The following is a 21,606-nucleotide window of genomic DNA, read 5'->3' as shown; positions in this document are numbered from 1 at the left end:
AGCTGGAGTTTCACACCACACCATACTGAAATAAATGCATAATTATCAAACAACATAAAGATCCCTTCATATTTAAAACAGTATTTGAGTAAAGATAAGAAAGGATAATGTCACATACCTTTCAGCCAATAGGCAAGAGAGCAATAAAACAGTTATGGAAACATATCCAAGCTTTTATTACTTCAGGTGGAAGGCAATTTTAAAAGGACTGACTTAGAGGGAAGGTGACTGTAATGTAAAGCACCATGAAGGAAACAGGTGACACAAAATACCAATGTAAACAATGCGGGGAAATACAAGCACTAGGCACACAAATTACATAAGTAATACAATTTGTAAACACAATGCGCTGTGCATGTTCACTAAATAAGGAGCTTAATTAAGGTGAATAAAAAATAGGATAAAAGAAGTGTTAAAATAGTGTTATTAGATTGTACTGTCACATTTCTAAGTTTCATTGTTTAACATTTGGTTTAGCATAACAAAGGAACTTCACAAAAACAGACTATTTACAAAGGCAAAGAGTTCACTCCCTTTGGGTCAAAACAAATCATTCACATTATTGACTGGGATGTAAATATATGATCCTCTAATATACTTTATATCAAACTCTAACAGTGGTTATGAAGACAAGCTTTACCACAGCATATTGCCATCAACTGACAAAACAAATCAAAACATCCATCACTTTAAACTTTCTGTGATTCAGGCTTGGCACTTTCATTGTCGACGTTCAAACGAGCAGTGATTTTCTGTCAATTCTGTAAAAGTCAAACTCATAAACATCAATATGGAAGAACCATAACTTTGCTGGGCTCTTTCTGTTAGTCACAGTCAATTCCTTGTCACAATTACAATAAAGCAGCAACCATGGGAACAATACCTCTGACATAAATGTAAAAACAATATGAATTATTTCTGAATTATCAATCACAGCATGTTTAGTATAAGAGTTAGTATGCAAATTGAATATGTAAAGACTATCAAATCATTTATGTAACTATCAAACACTATATTGTCATACCTATAATATGAACCAACATATATTACAAGATAGTATCCCTATGAATACATTCAGATACAAATCGTACTCCTTCGGCTGAATGTCGTATCATCTGAATATGTTCAGCCACTGTTACACTACTAGTGTGATTGTGACATTTTTTAATTGTTAAAACAATTTTCTTAGCTTTCAATATACATTCAACAATGAACTTGTGCAAAAAAATCACAAATACGTAACTGTAATCTGATGTTTTCATAACCTTTGATAGCATTTTTAAAACCCCATAAACAATATGGGTAATAACAACCACGGATATGCAATTTTGCGTTTACTTTTCATTTGATTTCATTTTACTGAGCCCTTCAGGAGCGGTCAATCACAAATTCTCATGGGGGAAAAAACTTCCATATTACCATCTTCTGGCACATCTTGGAAAAACCTTCACATGAAATAATAGCTGTGAATGAGGGAAGGAAGATGTGTAAAAACAACACAGTCCTGGGAGACTGAATAAAAGATAGTCTTTTCTCTCATTTCACCTCCCTTCAACAAGCCGAAAATTAAAAAAGCAATTCAGATGTTTTTTTTCCTAGCAAAACACTAATTGTTATTTACAGTAAATGCCCTCAGGCTTCTGTTTTTACTTTCTCATCCTTGTGTTTCTTGCTCTTTCTCAAGAATGACGGTGTGCGGAACTTCTTTTTCTTTTTCTTAGGGGACTTGGTTTTGCTCTCCGGGGTCTGAGCCTCCCCCGTCTTAGATGTAATGGAGATTTCCACCGTTTCCGAAGTGCTCACGCTCAGCTTGGATACCTCCATGCTCAGATCCTCATCTGTCTCTTCCAAGTAGTCTTTCCCATTGGGTATTTTGTCTGTCAAAAGATGAAACCAAGTCAGTGAGGAAGGATTTGGATAAGAAATGCATTGCAGTGCTTTTTACATGTGACACAAGCAAAACAGCACAAACAAACAAGCAGCTACTGCTAACAATTTCAAATAATAATCAGTTTAATGCTTATTGACTAGCTGGTGATTACCTTTAGCTGGCGTCATTATGGGAGAGAGGGAGAGGGAGATAGTAGAGCCATCAAATGTTGTCATCTCATCTGCATCAGTGGCATCATCATCTTCTGTGAAAGAATTAAAGTCATCAGGAGGTAGTCATTCATTATTAGGGGTGGGGGAAAAAATCGATACAGCATAGTATCGCGATATTTTTCGTGGCAATACTGTATCGATACACAGACGCCAAGTATCGATCTTTTATGATATATGTGTTGGTCAGTTTGTCTGCTTGACAATCACATTTTGCACCAATAAAATTGAAGTGAGATGAACAAACAGAGAAATGTATCTTTTTAGATACAACAGATGTTGACAAAATTGTCCTTTCGGGACATCATTTGAAATTGGGGAAAAATCTGAAGTTGGAAAAAAGGTAATACATTGCAATATATCGCGGAATATTGCAATATGTTTAAAATCGCAATAATATCGTAACGTGACATAAGAATCGGGATGATATCGTATCGTGAGGCCTCTGGTGATTCCCACCCCTATTCATTATAGCCGGTATGTTCATGTGAGTGAGCTGTTCTAGATGAACAAATTAATATCGCTCAGAATGGTATTTTTTTTCACTTTGGCACATCGGTGCTTTAAGCTAAATGTTAAAGTCAGCATGCCAATCAGCACTAAACACAGTGCAGCTGAGGCTTAGGCAAATATTATTTTTAAATATATTTTGTCATATACCAAAGTACCAGACAAATTAAGTTTTTGACATGATGATGCCACAAGATGAACAGTTAAGGGATCACCAAAGTGATTACAGTTGATCCAGAAGGGGACATGAATGTCTGGACTAAATTTCATGGCAGTCCATCAAGACATTTCATTCAACACCTCATGATGGCGCTAGGGAAAAGGTGTAAGATCCATACCACTAGCATGGATCTAGAACAAAGCACATTGAACACTAGGCTGGTTTACACAAGGTTGCTACATTTTATAAATCTCTATTAACTGATGTGTTCCAAGACAAAGAAAAATAAAGGTGCTACTCTATTACAAAGCAGCTGTAGATATGTTTCCCTCCTGCACACACATTTCTTCCCTGTCTGGAGTCATAACCAGGACATGAGTAGTGTGACAAGACCGACGTCTTTGCAGCACATCTCTCACCATCCCTGTGAGCTGACTTCACAACTCAGGGAAGAGTGAAGCCATTTTTCTCCTGCAAGCATTTTTGCAGGAATATCCTCATTTCAGTGAATGTAGTTCCAACATTTCCTCCAGGCAGGAACCAAGGGCTCTGACTGGACTAATTAACTGCCTGGACTAAGCACTAATTAGACTGCTTTCATGTGGCTGAAATGAGTACAGCCAACTGTTGCAACATATCGTGAGCTTAGAATTATAAGGTTCTATCTCCGTTTAGGGTAGTTCTGAGATATTGAGCATCAAAGTTTTTACATCCCAGCTATTTTGTGAGATGGGACCTTTTTATTTTATTAATAACTAACTAAGAAAATATTTTTTTACAAAAATAACACCACACAGGCATTAATAAACACCTAAGGGATCAGATTATGTCAAAAACTCAATTTCGGGCAAAAGTGGAGATAGAACCTTATAATTCTAAGCTCACGATATATAACTGCAATATTAGCATCACACTCAAATAATCATCAAGACATCAAGTAATTTCAAATTCATGCAATAAAGTCTAATGCGTCTTTCTTAATTTCAAAGTCAAGTCAAGGAGTTCAATTTGATTTCATAATTCCTCAGAACTCTGCATTTAATGGGTCCTTAACTTTTCATTTGAACTATTTCTTGTTGGCCTTGCTTGGTGACATCAGAGATTGCTGCTAAACCGCGAGATTAGCTTTGTCTCTCATCTCAATTTCATTCATGACCTCTGTGACCGCATAGGATTAACTTCAAAACATCATACACTTATAATCTACATGAGATGATGTCAGATATGAGCTTGTGTAAACCCAAGTAGGATTCAATTAAGTAGAGGTTTTCTGTGCCTCTAATGAGCAATGGTGCACTGTAAGGCTTTGTAATGGTAAAGAAACAGTTTGACTACCTTCTTGGCCTTGTTGCTTTCTTTCTACCATGCTCTTGTATTCCTCAAGCACCGTCTCTGTGAGCTCATTGAAAGGGTTGGGGGGCAGAGAGCGAGTCTGCTCCTCGTCCTCAATGATGAAAGCCTAATTGACAGAAGAAAATAGAAAGACGTTAAAAGACAAAAAACACCTGGTGTAATGCATTTTTCAGTGAACAGAAGTTTTTGCTCCTTTGTCACATCAACCACTGGTGTTTTGAAAATGTGCTTAAGCAATTGAGAAAAATAAATAGTGACACATTCTATATCATGCAGTGTGGTTACACCTGTGACTATAACTTTTACAAATGGTAAATATACTCACTGGGCCTTTTATGGTGTCCACAACAATGCCTGCTAGTAACTGAGACTTTGGTCCAGAAGTCATCAGGTCACCTCTGTGCTGTTCTTTTATCTGAACACATTTATCCAACAAAATCATATTACACTTGGTCCTCGAATCTTTGACATTACATACAGTATCTTAATGCCATACTACACCTGCGATTATAAGTTTAGTTGGTCGCCAAAACAATTATTGGCAACAATTTTGAAAATCAACTAGAAGCTAAACATTCGCTGGTTCCAGCACCTCAAACTTAAGGATTTGTTGCTTTTCTTTGTCATATATGACAGTAAACAAAATGATATAGGGGTTTTCGACATTTGGTTGAATACAACAGCGGGCTGTGGAATTAATCGAGAAAATAAATAGCAGATTAATCCATGAAGAAAATGTTAGTTGTAGTCCTACTTGTCAGAACATATTGGTCAGCATCAAGTCTCTTTTTTATCTTAAAAAACAGGTGTGTTTTTAAAATAACAGCTCTAATCATGATTTAATACAGGCAATAAGAATAAATGAAATTAAGTCTTTGTGCTTTGGTGTTGAGAATTCAACTGAATTCGGTTTCAACTGACCCGGTTCCTCTTATCCAAAACTTCTGTGGGATCAGTGTTGAGTGGGACAAACTGGTTGGGGTCCTCGATCTTTATTGGTGTGCCGATGCTATTGCCTGGCTGTGAAGACTTCATCCACTTAGAAAAAGAAAAAGTAAAAAAATTGGGGAAAGAACTTAAAGATTTAAAACCTGTATTTATCAAACTGGCCACAAGAGGGCAGGCTAATACAAAGGAATGGCAGCTAACCACATCACTATTTCCTCCAGAGAAAACAGTAAGAGCAAGATTATTGCATTTCTTGTTAAAGTTTGACATGAAAATCAACACACCATGGTCTTGGTCCTGGGGCTGACATCCCCGCTGGGCGAATGTTCAGGAACATTGACCCTCAAGTAGCTGTTGGGTGAGTTGAGCCACCGAGTCCTTTCTCTCTGCTGTTTCTGCGCCATAAACTTAAAGGGGCTACGCAGACCCAGCTCACTGTCCTCCGGTGGCACCGCTGACACCGTGGCAGGGATCTCTACGTCGTTCTTAGAGCGGGGTTTTTCACGGACGATGGGGTTCCTATAAGAGTAGCCTGTTCTGTATCCCTAGAAGATCACACAGAGAGGAAACATTATTCTAACATACTTACTGAACAGTTTTTATTTTGCCAGACCCATTAAATAAGAGACCGCTAAAGATACAAAATTCAAAGGATGCACAGGCCACCCAAGATCCACTTACACAATGCTTCTAAATATTTAAGTGTGCTGTATATACAAACAGCTTTTTTGCAGCTCTGCCCAGTTTCAGAGGGAAAAGATAAAACTTTTATCTTTAAAGCAGCGTGTTGTTAACAATACATCAAAGACGAGACAACTAAAAAAACGATGGGAACACTCAGAGTGCAGTCTGAAGCGGGCAGTACAACACTACAATCAAAACTGGCATTTTCTCGCAGGCAATATGGCAAGTTTGCCACTGGAAATGATCCCTGCTTTGAGCTTTGATCACCACAGTGCGAGCAGGCCATCATTTATTCACAGTATTGTTCACTGCCACCCAAAGCACAGTTTCCAAATGTTGGAATGATTAGTAGCACTTTTTTAGGTATAGGCATGATTAGCATATACATTGTTATGAACAATAGTAGAAAGAACCTGTATCTGTTACCTCCTTTCAGTTAGGGAAGACATACTACTAATCCAAGTTAAACATGCATAGAGATATTCATCGCGTTCAACGCACTCTGTTGGCACTCCTGTTGTTGTTGTTGTTGCTGCAGTGAATGTACTGGCATTTGCCCCCAGCGCCATATTCAAAAGTCTTGGAGAAAACGCCAAATCCGATTTCCAAATTGAGTACACTGGAGACCTTACACTATCGTGTGGTGGTGTGTGTGTGGCCGCGACTGCCCACAGCACGCCTCACCATCTGGAAGCTATGATCGAGAGGGGTGGGCGGGCTATGATCACACAGAGCTAACACAGCTGCAGCCCACTCCAGCCACAGTTGTTGGCAAGACTGACACTCAAACAGACAGAACATGTCAGGGGCTGGTCATTAGCAGTGTGGTTAGAAGAGCGGGGTTTAAATGAAACAAGACCAGCAGACAGCATGTTAGCTACAGACCAAAAAAAAAAAAACATGGTCTGACAATAATTACATGAGTATCTGTAATTGTAGTGAACAAATGTTCCCACATTGACAGCTATCATAAAACACTATGATCCAATTACACAAATCTTTTTTTCAGATTAGATTAACAAAAAAACCTATCTAGTTTCATTGTGTTTTCTAATCAGACACTTCCCGAAGGAAGCGGCTGAGACAGGAAACTAAAAGCATCATGGGTAAAAAGCACAGGTCAGGGTTCACTTACCAGGTTGTCCAGCATCCTCATTAGGGACTCGAGCTCGGCCTCGCCCACTTTCCACTTGACCTCGTTGTCCATCACCCACCCGGCCGCGGCCACTCCCTGGGTCAGGGGTTTAAACTTTTCTCTGTCCAGCAGCACGAGGCTGTCCACGCCACCTGAACACCTCAAAGCATTCACCTAAACAAAGGCAACTTATTCTGGTATACACAATTTTTACTTTTGGAGTCACAAGCCAAATCTTGATTATGTGCAAATTTACTGACGGTTTTCCCTAATGCATTAATTAAAATGCTGCACTGTCAAAACGTACTTAGAGAGGGAACATTAGTTTCAGACTAAAGTTTTTTTCTCTTCCAAGATACAGTAGGATGTACATTTCAAAATAATTGTGATTATATGCTGGGCTGTCAACATGCGGCAAAAACAATCGAAAAACAAATACAGTCCAGACACAGCAGGATGATGAGAAAACAATCCCAACTGCCTCCACGACACAAAGCAACAGGAGTTTCTCAGAAACACTGCAGGGTTCTGACTGTGCAAAGTGCTCTCTAGCACATATTTGACTTAGCTTTGTTCAAACATTCTGTATTTTAGACATTTGCTGTGCTTCCATTTCAGGCACTGCAGTAATACTTTGCTATTTGCAACCGAGTCTGACTCTTTCGTAGAAGAAATGAAAAATATTGTGAAAGGTGAAATGTGAAAGATTATATACATTTTATACACATGAAGTTAGCTCATAAATGTGGAAAAGTGCATCATGGCCACACTGACTACGTTTACATGTACATAATATTCCAGTTTTTGCCTTTATTCCGAAAAAGACAATATTCCGACTAAGCTGTTTACATAGCTAATGAAAGTGAATAGTCTAATATTCCTGTTTACATGTAGCCGTGCAAAACAGGATTTTCTTTTTAAAGTTTGGTGGTGGACTTGTTGGAGCATAGCGATCCTCTTTCATTCCTTCAACCTCCTTGAAAAGATCGGCGTTGCGATGTTTGCACATATCTAAAAACTTGCTGATATTCAAGTCTTTCATAATGTTTAAAAGTAGCTGTGTTTCTTTTCTTTTGAGCATGCATCTCTACTGCAGCTGGACTACTGAACTGTTGGCCTATTGGTTTGTGTACAACAATCATAGCAACACACAGAGCTGACCGTAAGCCGTAAACAGGCTGTAAACAGGCCGTAAACTGTGGCCGAAAACTGCGGTAAAACCCCCGATAGAGACGCATATCTGAATGCACTGTATATATGTCTAAAGAATGCCTCTAAAACCCAAATAATATCCCACGTCTTCATCGAAAAATGCTAAAGGCCTTATTCGTAATATGCTGTTTACATGACCTGAATCAAATTTGGAATATTGTCATATTCGGAATAATGGTGAAATATTGGTGTGCATGTAAACATACTCACTGAAGCTTACAAACTGCTCTGACCTGAATGGTGCATGTACATGTCATTACCATGAAGTGGTAATATCAAGAATAGAAATTGAGCTTTTTATACCTGGATTTCACAAGCTTGCTGTGAGTGGTACACGTAGTGAAAAGCCTCTTCTACTGTTTCACCCAAAGCAAGCAGCCCATGGTTCCTGAGGATCATCATCTGAAAAACGCAGGAAAGATTTGAGCAGCATGATGGCCCACCATTATCACCATGAAACCCTAAACAAATCCAGCTAAGCTAATACAATAGCATATCCAGATATGCTAATGTACATTAATTACATTAAAGGAGACCTATTATCCTTTTCCATATTTTCTAAAATGTTTCAGTGTCGGCTGATCATATTAAATGTGGCCAAAGCTTAATTTGAGAAAAAGGTCAACGCGTTTAAAATAAATCCAGATTTCTTTTCCAGAGAAGCTCAGATATCACTGTTCTAAACAGGTGTTTTTTTCTATTCTTAATGTGAACACACAGACATTCAGCAGGTCATGGAAATTATTATCCTACAATTAAATATTCCAGTGTGTAAAAAAACAACAACAACAACATACCAATCAAATGATATATACATATACATTTTAAACTATTCTATTAAAAGGTGTTTCTAATATGTGTTAGAAAGTGCTAAAACGCTGAAGTAAATGATCAGTTTTAGACAAAATGCTCCTGGTTGAAGTTGGTAAGCAAAACAAAAAGGTGTTACATTTTACATTTTAGTACATTTGTGTAACATACTTCAGTTAATTAATTTACATTTACTAATCAAGGTACAAATAACCTCACATACAACCAGTGGTGCACACAGTATAATGTAATAACTCATGACTTCTAGCCTGTAGTTGAAAGCCTGCTCTAACCCATGAGAAAGTGAGTGAGTCACTAATGGAGTCCCTTGGTTTGACAGTACCTTGGCAGTAGGGCCCAGAGCTTTCTGAAACTCCACCTTCTCCTCTTTATTACCCAGGCTTCCATGGTAACCAAAGGAGCTCACGTCTCCCAGAAGCAAAGCCTCCTGGGATATGGGCAGGATTCCACATTTCATCGAGGACACCTGTTAACATGGTATAAAAGCAAGTAAGACTGTGACGCACCAACATATAAATAGAGGCCCTTTTTTTTTGCTGTCAGGCACAAATAAAACTTTACACAGCAATGTTCAGCATGTGCTGTGCATTTGAAAGCCACACTTCAAAGGAAATGGTAAAAGCGTGTTACAGGCATCTAAAATAAGTAGCAGGGGGCTGCTTTGAATTCAGTCTTTTTTGCTGGTGCAAAATAAGTATTTAGCAACAGCTTTTATGCTTTGACTAAGATGAAGCTCATTTAATATCGGCCTGGAGCGTACTTACAGCTGCTGTAGCGGGGGTATGTATGTGGATGATACATCTCACATCAGGGCGCATTGAGTAAATGGCGGAATGAGGAGCAAACCCAAAGTGGTCGATGCCCAGATCTGTAGAACCCTGGTCCACCACCTCACCAATTATGTTCACTTTCACCTACACGTGGCAGAGAAAAAGAAGAACCATCTTTGACTCATTGTTATTTCAGAAGATGCCAGAATAATATTTTTAAATACTAAACATGTAGATAATTACATTCAGTATGATTTAACCATTAAAGGCTGGTACCTGGTACTGGTGGAGTTTTCTTGTAAACATACAAAGCTTTGGTGTGCATTCATTAATTACTAACAAAAACGCATTGTGTCTATCCTTGAGGCCTAAAACAGTGTTGAATGTATTTCTTTTGTAAAACATTTGCAAAGCCATTTTTTCATGTTTTGGAACCTCCATCGTTTACACCCATGTTTGCTAGCTAGCTAGCATTCTCCTACTTCAGGCCTTTTGCTGGTGCATTACTATGTGTATGTGTATCGCGACATCCACATGCTTGTGTGTGTCCTTGTGGGAATGCATGACATACTAGTAAAGCAAGGATCCACTCGTAAAACATTGCTCCATAGCACTACTAGTAGTCAAATACTCCACAGAGTGCATTTAAGGCAAAATTACTTCTTCGTCATCTACCTTCTATAAACATGACACTGCACTAGCATCTATGTTGATGCAGTTGTTAACACAGCAAACACTGATACTCAAATATTTACACATCCTACATTTTTATCAACAATCAAGACATAAATTCATTTTAAATATCCTACATTTTTTATAAATATAAATCACTTTCTAGTTCATTGTAAATGACCTAATTCAAAATCAAACTACATACTGTATACAAGTAAATCTTTTACAGTTGATGTTGCTAGCACTGTTTTTGTATAATTACCATATTCTGTATAGGCTGAAGTTGATTTACCTTTCAGTGGTGCTTACATTTAATAAAGCAAGAGTCCAATTGGAATCTGAGCAGATGGCAGTTAATATGTTCTTCCATACAACGTTTTTTTTTTCTTTGGTAGGACTAAAGACTTATTTTTTGGAGACAAATGACATCACACGCTATTGTTACGTATTTTGAATCGAGAGAGAGACTAATGGTATTTGAGCACTGTAGTTTACTGTTGGATAAAACTAGAAACCTGTAGGAACTCTAGTAGAAACAGGTCTGGCAGACATAACATATGTTGAAAACACACATCCAGTATTACCATCAGATGGATCTGACCATTCCCATTAAAATAAAAAAATAAATAAAAAATTCTTACTGCATTTACACAACATATTCCTTTCTTTAATTTTAAAATAGGAGTGTATTCATTCAATGGATTGTCAATGGCATACATTTAGATTTCAACAAAATATGGAAATTGTGTTCCAAATTTTGCCTAATGCATGATGAACGTCCATGACAAAGCAGTCTGCACTCATGATTGAAAAATAGCAACAAAACCATTATGCTTACCAAATTTGCTGCCGTCACCTCAGCAAAAGACAGACCTTGTGGACTAATAAGCACATGATCCTGCTCTTTATTGACACGCACCTGAAACAAAATTAACACATTATTAAAATCCAACAGTTATCTAGGTTAAAATGAAATCAATAACACGAGACAGACATTCTGAATTGTCTGTGATGATACGACGGTGTATAAACAGTGTTTGCTATTTTTCTCCCTATAAATTAATTATTGTCAGTGTCACAGGAAACCAAATACTCTACTCTAAAAAAAGTTCTTTAAGTGGGGTTAACAGCTACTCAGAGCAGGGAAACCCTTTTCACAGAGTCAAGGGTACAGGAAACTCTAAACCACAAAGGAAATCTCTCGTCATTCTGAAAAACTCAAATCATTGTGTGGGTTGATAAGAAGTACTTTCTAGGCCTTGTCTTTGGGGAAAATCTGAGCTTTATATCTCAACATCGCAGGTGTTCATCACATATTTCACTATGAGTTCTTGCTGTTGGGGAGCTGTAAATATTCACAAATCTGACTTTTCCAAACCATAAATAATATATGGGCTCTGAAAATAATGAGGTATTCCCCATTAAGCCTCTCAGTATCCAAAGAACATGAGGCACACATAAAGATACACAAACCTTGTGCAGCATACATAAACAGAGGTGCACTGGAGCAGCAAGAAGTTGTGAAGTTGTACTCACAGTAATGTAGGAGCTTGTAAAACGAGCCCAGCTGAAGATGTCAATAAGCCTGTAGAGGCTGGCCAGCCTGCAGCGACTCTGTTTCTCCCCTTTGGCAAAGGAGGGAGACTCAATGCTATACAAGTCATTGACAGGAGTCACCATCCCAACGCCTGCCACAAGACATAACATCATCAGTAACTTGGTGATGCATTAACAACATAAATTTGCAATTTTTCAAACATCTACAAGGTTGTTTACACGGTTTGCTTCCACATAAAGTTAAAACATGCCACAGAGTCTCTACAGCTGAAGCTTAAAAAAGGCCTTTCTCAGAATTCCGAACGAGAAACCAAAGTGTATTTCGGGCTGTAACACCATTTAAGGGCATTTAATGATACAGGACCCTATCTTTCACAGCCACTTTAGTTTTTTAAAAGAGCAGATCTGCCTATGCGACCTCATAGCCATTTCCTACAGCGATGTAGATGTTTCCCAAACTTACGGTTTTGATAGTCAAACTTTTTCAAATTGAGCGTTTTGAGTTCTCTGTGACCTCCACAGAAACTTAAAGCCAAGAGGAAAGGCTAACATAATTAGCATCGCAAACTGCTGTAATTCATGACCAAGACTGGTCATGAGGGCTACTTAATAGAAAACTGTCAATGAAGAATGCTGTCAACAGCTTTCTGCCTTTTCTGCTGTTTCAGGGTTGTTCAGTGTCACAAGAGTCTGACAATTCAGCCTCAGACAATAAAGACATTCAGCCTGCATAATGCACACAGAGTAAACACAGTGAATGATAATCAGGCCCGAAGGGAAATAGATGGATATGCTCACACACACACACACACACACACACACACACACACACTAAGACACACTGCTACTCACTGATTGGCGAAGTCAGGGAGCCAGCCCCTCCCAAGGTGTTGGCCATGACTAGGTCAGCAATCTGTCTCAGAGCCAGGAGACCTGTAGGGTTGTTGCCCTTTGTCATCTGGTCATGAATCAGGCCTTCCAACTCATCTTTAAACACCTGTAGACAAAAAAAATCGAAAAAGACTTTTTATGGTAAAGCTCCATTAACCTAGCAACACTTTATACACAACCTAACCTTAACCTTATGCCAACACCTCAGGATGCCAGGGAGCACAGCATGCTTATTACATCTGTACACAAATCAAATCACCAAAGACCACTAGAAACCTCTTTGTATGTCTGTGAAAAGGCCTCGACTAGAAGCAGGGGGATCACATTAAACCTCACAATCAATCTGTGAGTCTTGAAACAGCACTTTTTTTCCTCTGTGCTGCAGCTAAGCTCCAGCATTCTGCTTCATCCCACCACGGTTCCCATGGTGACAAGATGAGCTCCACTTGTTGGGCTTGTTATGCAATCACAGATGAGTGTGGGCTCGTCTAATTTCTCTGCACTTCTATGATACAAGGAGCACCCTTATACTTCATTGGACCAGACTGCACTGCTCTGTTTCTGATATAATAGCTGCTACTGTATATGGGTGCAGACTGAAATGCTACAATTCGAGCTACAACAACATATTTTCATTATCGGTTCATGGTTTAAGCTATTAAGTGTCTGAAAATAGTGAAAATGTCCATTTAAATTGCTTGTTTTGCCCGACCATCAGCTGTAGCTTACAATGCAGATATTGTCTATATTAAGTATGTAAGAAATGTATTAGAATATGCAGCCTATTCTTAGTACACATGTAATAACACTGGTAAAACACCAACGAGATGAAACTGATATGTCAGTATGTAAACACACATACAAATGGAAGTTTATCTGCCACAGTACCAGATTTAATTATAGCTGCAGCGTAAACACACAGCTAATCTCATATTTGAGCCAAGCAGAGTGTATGAATTGATCTTTACATAAACAAGAAAAAACAATGCATTTCAGTCAGTCTTGAGTGAAGGTACGGAATGCCTCTCCGGCATTAAAAGGACAGCTTTTTTTTATTACTCATACACACTGAATGCTTGTGTGTAGGAGGGCACTTATACGTTGCTGTGGGCTACATACCGGACTCTGCAGGATCTGGGTGACCCTCTTCTTCTGCTCCATCATGTTGAAGTCCTGCCTCAGGTCTGGCGACATATTCCTGCCGCGGAGGTACTCTGGGTCACTCTCGTCCATGCGGTCGAAGTAGCGCTCCTTGGGGTTGTTGCTGGACAGGGACAGGGTGAGAGACCCCGCCGTCTGCCTCAGCTCCACCAGACTCATGTCTTTGCTAAACAACCTCCTGCTCTTCCTCTGTAATCTGTAAGAGAGGATGAAACATCAGAGCTTACTTTACATCCAGGCTGTCAAGGCAATGGGTATTGTTTTAACAGAAAAGATACTGTATGGGTGCTGTGGTGACTCATGTAATTACAGAGATGGAGACAAAAGTGATGAGGACATTGTTATATGATGGATGCCGCTTTGTGAGTACAAAGCTGTTGATGTGCAAAAAGGATGCTGCTGTGAACATAATGAAGGTACTTTTAGAGAAGTACAGTTCAATAACACAACAATAAATGTGAAAGTCTTACACTCAAAGACCCAACACCTCTTATTCTCACAAGAACTTATTTTCTATTACTTTGTGGGTCGGAAAAGTTCACTGTCTCTCTCTCTCTCTTTCTTCTCTACACACATGGAGGCCAACTCATAAAGTGTGAGATGAAAGCAGACACTTCTATCGTTCAGCCAGAAGCTATAAAGCATTGTCAATAGTAAACAAAGGTAGGCCTCATGTAAATTGGCCATCTTGAATAGCAGTTAGCACCTTTAGTGCTGCTGTGGTACCTGGATGTGGGGGTGGAGGGATACAGGAGATTCAGCCAGGGCTACATTACATTAGGCCTGCAAATTAAACCGTTGCTCTACACCAAACCGAATGTAAACTTTTACTGCGGGTTTAGTAGCAGCCTGTTATCGAGAGCACGCGATGCATGGCGTCACATTACAACTTTTAACAATTTATACTACGAAAAGTAACGCGGGAGGGTTATATATTAGCCGAAGCTACACTTTGAGACTTGTACAAGCTCCATGAAAACAAAGCGAACACAAACCCACGAGGACAAAACTGTTACTGTAAGTTGAAAATTACCTGTAACAAAGTGCTCAGTTCGTAAATTAACTGACTCCGGGCGATGTGATGTTGAACTTCTCCGACAGAGGCTGCAGAAATGTGAATAAACCAGACGGATGTTATTCCCTATTCGGATAGCTACATGGTGGGAAAGAGCGCAACTTGGTGCAGCTACAGTATCCAGACGGAGCAGACTGCCTGCTGCGGGTGAGTAGTGAGATGAAGAAGAGTGAAGAGTGGGGCTGCATGGAGGAGGATGTGGGTGTGTTTGTGTGGGAAAAAGGAAAAGTGACCATGTGACTTCACTTATCCACCCACTATAGGCCTTATGTATGCAGCGGGACAAAGGGATGGCCACACAGGATCAGTTCAGCTTTTCAGGCTCTTCTTTACAACCACGCCGTCGCTCTAGTTTAGCGACTTTATTTAACTAGTGTGGTATTCTTGAACCTTATTATAAGTTGCTACAGTTTAAAGCAGAGTTTGGGATTTTTCGTCTTTCTGTGTTTCTGTATGTGTGATTCATTATGTCGTAGCCTACCACTTCATTTCATAAATAACTGGCAGGCTCGTGTGTTACCACCATAGGTTACCACAGCCCCTCAGTAGAGATTTTATCATAGCTCTATATGGCCTAGCCATAACAAAACATAGCACTTCAAAGCCAGAACAAGTGCTTTCCTCAAAAGCGAGTGCCTCCACTAGAAAAAAAAAGGTTTTCCAAAATATAGGATGTTTGCTCTCAGAAAGCAATGAAACACAGATGTTCTCTCTAGGAGGAAAGACTATACCATTTCTGATTATTTTATTCAAATTATACTTAATCCCACATCTGCAACCTTAGTGTATTCTGATCATTTTCATGTGCCACATACATTAGCCTACTATTTGTTATTTGAATTAATTCACTAGGTGACATATATTTATCCACCACTTGGTCGCTCAGAACAGTAAAATGATCATCACTGAATCTGCTGTCTATGCTTTCATGGAAGTCATATAGCACATAATCTAATGATAATATAGCGATAATAACACAGGTCTGCTAATGGAGCCTCATGCTAGGTTTGAGAAAATACTTGCATGCTGCTTTTCTTCAAGTGAATTAATTTTGCTCTCTTACTGTGCACAGGAAATAATATTAAAGCAAATGTGAAACTGTACAGAGTTATCCCGCTAAGAGAGCAGGGATCCCTTCTCTCTTCTTTACACCTCTCAACTCTTTTCTGCTGTGCTGGCCAGTCTCTCCAGAGAGTTAGTTTTAGTAGCAAAATTCAAATAGTGAAGGCAACTCTGGAATCTCTCATTTTTTCAGCACCAGCTCTCAGAGTTATTACCCCTTTAATCACACACAATCAGACACACCCACACAAATATCAAGATTTAAGAAGTAAGAGAGAGAAGGATTGGATCACTGACTGACATAACAATGCCAGGAAACAGAGTGGAGTCTGGGAGGCGGAGCAGATATGTGGACATATTGGTTGATGTAATGAAAAACAGAACTTTCTCACTCCAGAGCTGTGTGAACCCTCAAACCCTGAAACCCTGCCTCCCTGTTTTCTGGCAGAGCTCCCAACGAAACCACGTACAAGCTTAAATGTCTGCACACACATAGGCACTAAACACACACACCACATCCTCCCACACGCCAGCCCACGCATTCTTGCTGACTATTTGAACTTTTCAGCGATGGCAGTCTATCTTGGAAGCATTGACCAAATGTCAGATGTTATTAGTCAACGTCTCATTCACACAGATTACTGCTCAGGTTAATGATGGCCACAGATAAAAGCCCACCATTGTCTTGTCACAAACCAACAGCACAGTGGCTCAGTGGTTAGCACTTCTACCTCACAGCAAGAAGGTTCTGGGTTTGAGTCCAGGTCGTTCTGGGCCTTTCTGTGTGGAGTTTATATGTTCTCCGTGGGTTTGCTCCGGTTTCTTCCCACCATAAAGACATGCATACTAGGACTACAGGTTGTTGTTGCAAATGAGAATTTGTTCTCAATCAACTTACCTGGATAAATAAAGGATTATTATTATAACTATAACCTCCCAAATAACTTCTCAAATAACCTTCACATGCACACAAACGTTGCCTGGATCCACAGCCAAACCTGAGAGGAAGACATCAGTACAAAGAATAATAACCAGTACCATGTTGTTGTTGAACTTTGGTTGAGTTTAAGAAAGAAGACTGGCACTGTGGCAGGCAGAGCATGTACTGAGAAAGTAGGGATGCATAAAGCCACATTTGACCTGCAAATTCTCTCTCTCATAGTTTGGTCTCATCTCTACTGCTCATGGGTTTGAGGTAAGGTTTATAACGGCACCGAGGCTTGTGCTTGTGTGTAGTTTCTCCGAATCTCTGATATTTGTTGTTTGGCAGATACACGATATAGCCTATGGACTGTTCAGGATAGGGAGAATGTAGAGGAGGCCACTGAGCTGATTGCTCAAGATATGGTCGGCACTGTTGTCAACGTTTCAAATTGGTAAAGTATTATTTATGTATGGGTGTGCGTGAATTGTAAATGGCAAATAAGTAGAAAGTTCTGAAATTATTCAACAGTGGAAAACAGGACCATTAAAAGCAATTAATGATTTAACTTTAAAATATGATTTTAAATATCATTAATTGTGTCACTGAATATACATTTTACTCCAGTGATTTAGTATTGTACTTCTGTAAAGTTGGGGGACTTTTAGGGTTTTAGACTCCACAAATGCTGGATCCTACATGTCCCATAATGCAACCCTCCCAGCCTGGTAAACATGCAGGTCTTTCAAAGTCCTCCCAGCTTGAAAAGCTGACTTTGTAGAGGTTATAAATTAGTTGTCTCCATGCCCAATGTGAGATCATCCTGATGGCATCACAATGACATCATCTGGGTTCATTTGACAAAAGCTCCTTCAGTTTTCACAAACTAAACTAATCTTTGTGTGTCAAACTGTTGAATTTCCTCTTTAAATGTGTTACTTTATTTACTTTTCTATATACTTGCTTTAATCTACCAGTTGATCCACAGTAATTGTGATGTTGGCACAGAAAGTATTGCAAGCTCTATGCAAAACTCAAACAGCATTTCATTATTTTTCATGCCTCATTTTTTCCCATGATCCTTTGATAGCTTTGGGCTGTTTTATTCTCAGCTCATTAATAATAATGTCAACCCATTATAACTGGTGATTTGTATTATTAATACTGGACTATATCAAAGCAGAGTTTAGGTGACAGTGTTTGGTTCAGTGGATATTATTACAATGACTTACTCAAATCAACTCTTACAGCTCAGTTAAATCTCGTACAGCTGTTAAATTCTGAGGAATAAAAAGAAACAGCTTGTCTCTTTCTTTGGAATCTGCAGTCTCATCTTCAAGCTGACGGATGATGGTCTAAATTCGGATTGTAGCAGGTACCACAGATGACACCAAAGTACTGCAGGACAAGAATAATGCACCAGAGCCTGCTTTTAGTGGATCTTTGTTATTGGGAACAATATATGAATATAGGCAGACAAAATCATCATCAAGGTTTATTGGGACCACTCAGAAAGTACTGCAACATTCAGAGCAGCAGATGTAAATTTTTATCACGATTGATGTGGAGGGGGGAAAAAAAATGACATCTTTGTCTCAGGCCTGTTCCCAGCATAGTTGCCATAGTAACTGATGCTTATGCTGTCTCTTGCCTGAGGCTGAATTAGGTGAAGAGTGAATGGTTTACAGACAAGAGGCTGTTATCTGCAAAATGCGTAAAAAAAAGGAGCCCTCTACCAGTTCATGGAAATACAATGAGGAGAAGCAAATATAACACTAGTTATTCTGCCTCCTTGACTGATTGTTCTTCCTTGTAATTAGAGCACAAGGGAAAGAGTCATTGTATTCCCTCATTAACCAAAGCCATTATGTATTGATCTCCTAGAAGATTGAATTTACAACTGTTTCCCTTCCAACTACCGACATCTTTGAAATATTGGCCATAACCGTTCAGAGTTTTGCCACCCATCTTCCTGATAACCATTTGTGGTAGTTATACTTTGGCCATTGCTGGGGACCTTTTTTATCAACTCAATCTGACCCTTCCTCTGAGAACAAGCAAAATGATACCGATCTAGGAAGCTTAGATTTTGTTTCCAGATCCAAATATTTAAATGATTTTGAATCATTTCACCACCACCCTCAATACCTGAATGTGATCATGGACCACAAAGAGTTTTACACCACATTTGACATGCCTACCATTCTCTCTAAATGCTCACAGAGAGTAAATGTTTTTGATCTACCTGTGTATATATCTGTCTCTTGGTGTTTATGAAAGGCACTGTCTAACTTAATGGACATTTGGATTTAAATAACAGATCAGAGCATTATGTAAATGTCCATAAAGTCAAACTCCTGGGAATGGTCTATTTCCAAATCACAATCAAAGGTTACTGAGAGGGATGTAGATGCATGTCTTTGACTGGAAACAAGAACTTCCCTACAGTAGTTTTCTTGGAATACTGTACATTAAAATGCACATTTGCATTAAGCCAGACTTGCACACAAAGCTCTTGCATCAGTAAGGTTGGAGAGAGAAGAGTTTTTTATTCCTGCTACAAAACAATACCATTGTTACTTCATAACTTCACACAGAATATATCTCTGCACAACTTATTAAAAATGGTCCTGCTACACTCCCATAGCAGGGTGGGTGGCAACAACAGAGCACACTTTTAACTTGAAACAATTGACATTGTTACAGTTGGATCGGTGCCTTCACAGCTTTTGGGTGTAGAACCACATCGGCACACACGTCATGCACGTAATCACACACGCACACACACACACACACACACACACACACACACACACACACACACACACACATACATTGCAGACTTTGTTTATCTAAGTGGATGAGGTGGCTGTAGTCCCTACTGTGGTTGTCTTTGGATGGCCTCCATGTTGGAGATCTAGTGGTTAGTGTGTGGCTCACTTTAACTCAGGGCTGTAGTAGCGGTCTGGCTAACAGATCCCTCGTATGTTGTCACAACCAACACTCTTGGGAAAATTAAGGGTTGATTTTCAATTTAGTAATTCTGTAAAATTTCGGTAAACCACTAACATTTATTCAAAAACCTGACATTTACTACAAACCAAAAAATGCCCAAATTTAGTGGAGTAACAGAATGCCAATTATTATGAAATTCACTGGGCAAGAAGCTGATAAAAAACTTTATCTAACGTAATATTTATAAAATGAAAACTGTGTAAAAATTTGAACAGGAACAATCCATTGCATGGGTGAAAGGGTTTGGGTCACGACCTGCCTTTTCAGTTTTATGGCTGTCTATAACTCACATCACCAGGCACACATATTATGAAATCCTGTTTCTGCCTCAGCCCCACATCTAAAGTCAACAAATGCTTGTTCAGAGTAATGTTTCTACAGGGTGACATTAATTGAAAGCAGCTGTTTGAAGCCTCTGCAGCTGGAGTTGACATTGCAGATGCAGACAGGCCTGTTTAGCAATGAAGATCTACAACAATGTTAAAGCTATAGAATGCTGTAAAAGTAATTAAATCTTAACGCAAAAAAGTTAACGTGCAGAAACCATATACACCATGTCTTGATGTTTTGTAAATTGTTTCACAAAAACATGTATCACATAAACTGTCCTTTATCTGCTATCAGCGCATTGAAAATAACCTCTTACTCTCCCAAAGCTTCAAAGCCCACAGATCACAAAATGTGCTTTGTTCTTAGCTCCAACGAACGCCAGCTACAATGGGTAAAAATGTAAAAAGAATACAACTTACGGTGATGGTAGTTTTTATCCTGCAGGATAATTCTTCAGGTTTTCTTCAAACTCCCACGGTTCCAGCAGTTGCTAGCTGTTTACATTATCACTTTGAAGAGGGTCATCTGGTTTCCCAGAAGAAAGGCAACTGCTGCTTTGCCTCTGATCTCCTGAACTCCCTCGGCTCTTCTGTGACGGCGGCTGCCTATTCTCACAGGAAAGCAAGGAAACTTGTCAGAGGAGGTTCTGGATACCAAGCTTTAAGATGGGACTGGACTGGATGGGAAAAAATGGGAGGGACAAGCTTAGTATTGAAGGTAATACTACATGTTTTAATAAGCAGGAATTACTTGCAAATCTGTATCTAAAACTGCAGCAGTCTCCTGTCAGGCATATTTTTCCTCTGCAAATTGAACATGCTTCATGTTTCTAAATTTTGCTGTCAAGGAGGACTTTGCACACAGTGAATGCTTGCCCGCTATCACCTCCTCCCACATACTTTCTAACAGTGAGTGAGTAGGATGTGCTGCTTTCCCTCTTTCTGCACCTCCTGAATACATCAGGCATCTGAAGAGAAGAGTGCATGCTATTGCTGTGGAGAAGATAGAAATACATTCTATAGGCAGTAAGCTACAAATTCAACTATAGTAACAAATGCACAATGATGATAAATGATCAAATGGTATATGTGGGATGCATGCCCATGATAGGTCAGTCTGGATGCAGTTAGTACTTAAAACCCCATCAAGAAACACCAAGAGAGTGAAATATGTTAACTTTTTGTGCAGATTCCAGCTCAACAAGGCTCTGCCGTGATA

At 39.3% G+C, this 21,606-nt stretch overlaps 1 protein-coding gene across 5 annotated transcripts; it reads right to left on the bottom strand.

Annotated features, from left to right (window-relative positions):
• Positions 1-152: 152 nt before the first annotated feature.
• Positions 153-21,192, bottom strand: add3b (adducin 3 (gamma) b). 5 transcript variants are annotated; one of them, XM_028603232.1, is made up of 16 exons: positions 21,139-21,192; positions 20,808-20,993; positions 13,943-14,180; positions 12,785-12,929; positions 11,912-12,063; positions 11,214-11,294; positions 9,698-9,847; positions 9,256-9,399; positions 8,406-8,504; positions 6,891-7,064; positions 5,356-5,616; positions 5,045-5,161; positions 4,449-4,538; positions 4,106-4,229; positions 2,043-2,135; positions 153-1,877 (listed from the first exon to the last, which is right to left on the bottom strand). In XM_028603232.1, exons 3-16 carry the CDS (start codon positions 14,141-14,143, stop codon positions 1,633-1,635), a joined length of 2,076 nt encoding a protein of 691 aa, XP_028459033.1. In that variant the 5' UTR covers positions 14,144-14,180; positions 20,808-20,993; positions 21,139-21,192; the 3' UTR covers positions 153-1,632. The 5 variants fall into 5 exon arrangements, with proteins under 5 accessions (XP_028459033.1, XP_028459036.1, XP_028459035.1 ...); XM_028603235.1 differs by having other exon boundaries at positions 153-1,880; positions 2,052-2,135; positions 20,808-21,190; XM_028603234.1 differs by having other exon boundaries at positions 2,043-2,132; positions 20,808-21,190.
• Positions 21,193-21,606: the final 414 nt, after the last annotated feature.

Source organism: Perca flavescens, chromosome 17, assembly GCF_004354835.1.
Source record: "Perca flavescens isolate YP-PL-M2 chromosome 17, PFLA_1.0, whole genome shotgun sequence".
NCBI lineage: Eukaryota > Metazoa > Chordata > Actinopteri > Perciformes > Percidae > Perca > Perca flavescens.
The sequence above is the reverse complement of the archived record's forward strand: the minus strand, read 5'-3'. Positions and strand labels throughout refer to the sequence as shown.